Source organism: Populus alba, chromosome 15 (assembly GCF_005239225.2).
Source record: "Populus alba chromosome 15, ASM523922v2, whole genome shotgun sequence".
In the NCBI taxonomy this organism is placed as follows: domain Eukaryota; kingdom Viridiplantae; phylum Streptophyta; class Magnoliopsida; order Malpighiales; family Salicaceae; genus Populus; species Populus alba.
In genome coordinates, this window is record NC_133298.1 from 2951217 (window position 1) to 2957068 (window position 5852).

The following is a 5852-nucleotide window of genomic DNA, read 5'->3' on the forward strand; positions in this document are numbered from 1 at the left end:
TCTTCCTTTGCCGACATGGGCATTTCTTAATTCCGGTGTGCTTCCGTGATGCAGCTCTGCTATTTATTACAGTTGACTCCCGACGGATATTCTTGCTGGATAACTGAACCTGAGTGCGTAATTATTTGTAAGCCCTTGAGATTAATTATATTTTAGTTTGTAACTTTTTTATAATTTACTATATAATAAGTTTTTTATTATAAAAAAAATGTGTTGTGCGTTCAATAATTGCCGCTCTAAGACAAAATAGATAAATATAAATGAGCATAAATACATTTAGATGTAGGAATAAAAATAAATGTTCTTAAGATAGTTTTGGAATAATTTCTATCATATTAAAACAGGAAAAGAATAAAAACATATCATCTTTATCTCTTCTATTTCAGTACAATAATTTAAAGTTATATTGTGCAAAAACTTCATGAGTTTTAAAAATAGTTCATGCTTAGCTTTTAATTCAATTCCATTTCACTTTAAGTATGGTCTAATTTTTGTTGTTACTTGGAATGAAACTTAGTTCGCACTCACTTGAGCCATCATCTTGTTCAGAATTAAATTTTATTTTTTAAAAACAAATTAAAACAATATTATTTGAAATTTGATTTGGATTCCTTAGCAGGACAAGTTCAATAGTTAAGGTGTATTTTAAGATTGTAATAAAAATTGTTTTTTTAAAAAAAAATTATTTGAAAATATATTAAAGTAATATTTTTATTTATTTTTAAAAATTATTTGATTATATTTTTGAAAAGATTTATTTGAAAATTATATATATATATATATAAAAATAAATCTTTTCAAAAATATATAATCCATTACAAAAACAAACATACTTTTAATATTCAACAATGATATTTAACTACTCAATCGAGACCAAATTTGCAATCATAATCACAAAACTCTCCACAATAAAATAAAATAAAATAAAATAAAATATATATATATATATATATATATATTATTTGAGAAAAAAAAAATTCCATACTTTATCAACAATCTAAAGACTTCTTATGGTCTTTGCCTTGCAGAGGTGGGTCTCCTTGTCTAACAAAGGTGACGTCATTGTACACGTCAGCAAACCACATCTCTCATTGATGACGATATATAAACTGTCACTAAAACGACTTCACGTTCAATTAGTCACGGTGTCATTTTATTTCTCCAAACAAAAAAAAAAAAAGTAAAACAAAAAAAAGACAATCCTTTCTCTCTCTAGAAAAACAGTAACTTTGAAAGCGAGAAATGAAGTTTCGGTTGTTATCACATCACGTTAGGCACGTGCCCATGATTTTCTTTAACGTTTAGTACCCCTTTTTGTTACCTGGGTCTTCAGTTCTTGAATTCACAAAAAGCACTGTCTTGGTTTGTTGGTGTCTGGGTTTTGTTTGGTTTGATTGGTCTCAAGTTAGTAGCTTTCTTGGTTAATAATCTTTTGTGTTTCTAAGATTAAGAATCTTAGATAGATCTGATAATAACCTTTAAGGCTTTTTACTGTTTCTTTATCTAGGTTCTTGAGAGCACTTCACATTTTTTGTTTACTAAAATAATTAGTTTTTGGTGTTGTTTTTTTATGTATAGTATGTTGACTTGGTGGTCTTGGAAATTCAAGCAAGAAAGTTCTTAGTTATGGCATATTGAAGTTTTTTTTTTTAAAAGATAAAGTAATGTTTTTGACTTCCTGATAGCTAAAATTTGATATTGCAATATAAAGTTTGTCTTTTTTTCATTTTAATTAATTTACACTATGATTTTGAATTTGTTTTAGCTGTATGATTATTCCGGTAAAACCCTTTTTGTGTTCAGCTATATAAGAATTTTTTTTTTTTTTGCTTTTGCTTTTAGGTGTCCTTGATGCCGATTTCTTTCTTCTGTGTCTCTTGTAAGTTTAGGGTTTGGATATGAGCAATAAATAGCATCATTAGTTGAAAAGTAAGGTAGCTTATGGTATTTGTTTTTTAATGCTATGATTCGATAGAGAAACTATGGATCATAGGTTCAATCTTAATAATTTATAGAGTAAGTTCGCTGGTGGATTAATGGCTAATTTCTCTGAGCCATCGTCATCTCTGAGCTATACTTCATCTTCTCATTTATCAAATGGCTCAATTAGTCACAACATATCCTCCTCAGGTGCTGAGGCAGGAACTAGTCTTGAGGTGATTAGTCTAAACAAGCTGAGCTCTAATTTGGAGCAGCTATTAATTGACTCCACTTGTGATTATAGTGATGCTGATATTGTTGTTGAGGGTACCGCTATTGGCGTTCACCGATGTATTTTAGGTGCTAGGAGTAAGTTTTTCCACGAGTTGTTTAGGAGAGAAAAGGGATCTTCAGAGAAAGAAGGAAAACCAAAGTATTGCATGAGTGATTTGTTACCTTGTGGAAAGGTTGGATATGAAGCCTTCCTAATTTTCTTGAGCTATTTGTATACTGGAAAACTCAAGCCATCTCCAATGGAAGTCTCAACATGTGTTGACAATGTATGTGCCCATGATGCGTGTAGACCTGCAATTAATTTTGCAGTAGAATTGATGTATGCATCATCCATATTTCAAGTACCAGAGCTGGTTTCACTTTTCCAGGTTAGTTTATTTTATTGCACTGTGATGCATAATTTTTTATTCATTATGTATGATGTTTGTATTCTTGATGTGGTGTGATGGTGCTCTTCTAGCCTGTACTGATTCTGTTATTTGCTTGTGGTGGAATTGCTCTTGTCCTGCAGTTGCTTAGTAATTGTGAACTTATGCTTACAAGAACTTGCCCACGCTTGCTATTTTTGCTAATATAGTTGGTAAATCTTGAGAATTGGGATCCAACTTGTTTTACTTTGTTCGCCCATGGTGCAAATATATCAAATGATTCGTTTCTAGCAGTGCAGGTGTGATCTGATAATATTAATCCATTTGATTTATATGCTGAACCAACCCTGTGAATGCCAATACTTAAGCCTAATTAATAACTTGGGGATAGTTGCTTTTCCTGCTATTTTCCTGTACTATTTCCTCTTGGAGTCTGGTTTTCAGTAAATAAATAAAATGCCATTTTTGTTAGAGTAAACTAACAAGAATAACTTAACAAGAAAAAATAGGTTTGGGCCCTTCTATTTATTTTCAAAACTGTCCTTTGAGCTCTATAAGAAACAGAAGAAAATTATAACGGTGTGAAGCTGTATGTTTTTGCAGAGACGCCTTCAGAACTTTGTTGGGAAAGCTCTTGTGGAAGATATGATTCCAATCCTTGTGGTTGCCTTCCATTGCCAATTAAGTCAGCTTGTCACGCAATGTGTTGATAGAATAGCACGGTCTGATCTTGACAACATCTCTATAGAGAAGGAGCTCCCCCATGATGTTGCAGTTGAAATTAAACTGCTCCGGCGCAAGTCTATTTCTGATGAAGAAAACACCACAGAGGCTGTGGATGCCCTGCGTGAAAAGAGAATCAAGAGGATACACATGGCATTAGACTCAGATGATGTTGAACTTGTGAAACTTCTCCTGACTGAATCTGATATAACCTTAGATGATGCTAACGCTCTCCATTATGCTGCATCATACTGTGATCTCAAGGTCGTGTCTGAGGTGCTTAGCCTCGGTCTTGCTGATGTCAATCTTAGAAATTCACGAGGTTACACGGTTCTTCACATTGCTGCAATGCGAAAAGAACCATCAGTGATAGTTTCAATGCTGGCAAAAGGAGCATCTGCTTTGGACTTGACATCAGATGGGCAAAGTGCTGTTAGTATTTGTCGAAGGTTGACAAGGCCAAAAGACTATCATGCTAAAACAGAGCAAGGGCAGGAAGCAAACAAGGACAGGTTATGCATTGATATCTTAGAGAGGGAAATGAGAAGGAATCCAATGGCTGGGAGTGCCTCCATCACTTCCCATACAATGGTTGATGATCTGCACATGAAGCTGCTATACCTGGAGAACAGAGGTATATTATTCTGCACATGATAATTTTGGATCAAATCACTAGTCTTTTTGCTGAAGCCAGTACATGGTTTGTATGCACTTTCAGCTCTATGGGACTGGATTTTGCTTTTGGATTGCATTTGGGGTTAATCTGCATAATTTTGTTCCAGTTTATATTTAACTTGCTTTTTTACCTGAGAATTTCAAGATTAATACACCAATAGCTGAAGTTTTTGGTTATTTTCTTGAAATCTCTTTCTTGCACATAAAGAGAAGTCCAGGAATGACGTTTTCAATATTCTGTTGAGATACGTGGATATTAACAGTACTGATCTTCTTGCTGCTTTATTCGGGCTTTAAGTGGTTTGGGTGCTGGGGATGCCCTGCTAGTTATTCTGTCTGCTCGTCCAAAGAGGAGCTTTTAAGCTCCCCTATCTAGTTTCCTAATATACCATTCAGTCTTAATGAAAAATAGAGATTTTCTCATTTGCATTTGATGCCCACAAAGGTGAAGGCATCCTATTGATATATGGCTTTAGCGCCTTTTGTTCAATTATGATCTTGATTGATTTAAATGGATATCTATCATGGCTTGTACTTAAATGTATGATCAAGTGTTGTGGTGTACATCACAGTGGCATTTGCAAGATTATTTTTCCCTAGTGAAGCCAAGCTAGCCATGGACATTGCACATGCTGCAACAACACCAGAATTTGCTGGTCTTGCTGCATCAAAAGGTTCTAACGGGAATTTGAGGGAGGTTGACCTAAATGAGACACCGATAATGCAGAACAAAAGACTTCGTTCTAGGATGGAAGCCCTTATGAAAACAGGTACGTGGAAGCTATGAATCCTTCTGTTTCAGTAACCAACATCAGGACATATGTTACAATGTATTATCATTACGCAAGTCCTAAAATATTGTAATCTGATTGAATCAATTGAAACCAAGAAATTGCAGAATTGAGCAAATCAAATATCACTTGTGGCTTAGAAAATACAAACTATTTAGTTTTTGCAATTATTCTCATATTAGCTGTGTTTGTCATGATGGCAGTTGAAATGGGCCGACGATACTTCCCCAGTTGCTCTGAAGTGCTCGATAAGTTCATGGAGGATGACCTTCCTGATTTGTTTTACCTTGAAAAGGGTACCCCAGATGAACAAAGAATCAAGAGGACACGTTTCATGGAGCTTAAAGAGGATGTTCAAAGGGCATTTACCAAGGACAAGGCTGAGATTAAACGCACTGGTTTGTCTTCCTCGTCATCCTCGTCTTCTCTAAAAGATGGTATGAGTAACAAACTCAGGAAATTATGAGGGCATGCAAGTATGCCTCTGATAAGCCTTATAATTGATACAAAGTTTATAGTTAAAGATTTTGATCTTCTTCCCTGTACAATTTTAACCAAAGAGCAAACTAGCTCTGGAAGCTCCTTATGCCTACGTAATACTAAGCCCTTGAAAGCTTCTTTTTTTTCCTTCCCGAAAGCTCATAGAAAATGTTCTCTAATCACAATCGAAAAACAATAATTATAGAAATTTGCAACTGATTTATTCAGATTCGAAATTCTCTTCGTCTGGTTCATGTTTCCATAACATGTCTGATCTGTTCTGTTGGAATTTGGAATACAAATTGCGCCATGGTTTTCTGGTCTCCAGAAGGTAACAAAAATTGTGAACATTCTGAGAACCTTTATTTGTCAACTATCTTCTTCTTTGTTTGTTCTCATATCATAGGCATGTCATTGGTTTGCCTGTACCGCCGGTAAAAGCAGTAAAGAATCCAAAACCTTGGCGCTTTGATAAAAGAAAAGGCAGCACTGAACGCTTGTTTAGAACCAATATATTCCATTGAAGTGAAAATATTCGATATCTGAGTACATAAATTTCTTGGAAAGCAGGATACCACTAAATGTGGAGTAAAGCAAGAAT

General features: G+C 34.5%; 1 protein-coding gene across 1 annotated transcript; it reads left to right on the forward strand.

Annotated features, from left to right (window-relative positions):
• Positions 1 to 1150: 1150 nt before the first annotated feature.
• On the forward strand, positions 1151 to 5398 carry LOC118058636 (BTB/POZ domain and ankyrin repeat-containing protein NPR1). The gene is made up of 4 exons (XM_035071352.2): positions 1151 to 2582; positions 3186 to 3939; positions 4553 to 4750; positions 4975 to 5398. Exons 1-4 carry the CDS (start codon positions 2037 to 2039, stop codon positions 5235 to 5237), a joined length of 1761 nt encoding a protein of 586 aa, XP_034927243.1. The 5' UTR covers positions 1151 to 2036; the 3' UTR covers positions 5238 to 5398.
• The last annotated feature ends 454 nt before the right edge of the window (positions 5399 to 5852 follow it).

What these genes read in the sequence shown, in the direction of transcription:
- LOC118058636 (XM_035071352.2), top strand. Translation starts at nt 2,037, where the DNA reads ATGGCTAATTTCTCTGAGCCATCGTCATCTCTGAGCTATACTTCATCT. An exon ending in AGCTGGTTTCACTTTTCCAG is followed by an intron (nt 2,583 to 3,185) that starts GTTAGTTTATTT and finishes ATGTTTTTGCAG; the next exon opens with AGACGCCTTCAGAACTTTGT. An exon ending in GGAAGCCCTTATGAAAACAG is followed by an intron (nt 4,751 to 4,974) that starts GTACGTGGAAGC and finishes TCATGATGGCAG; the next exon opens with TTGAAATGGGCCGACGATAC.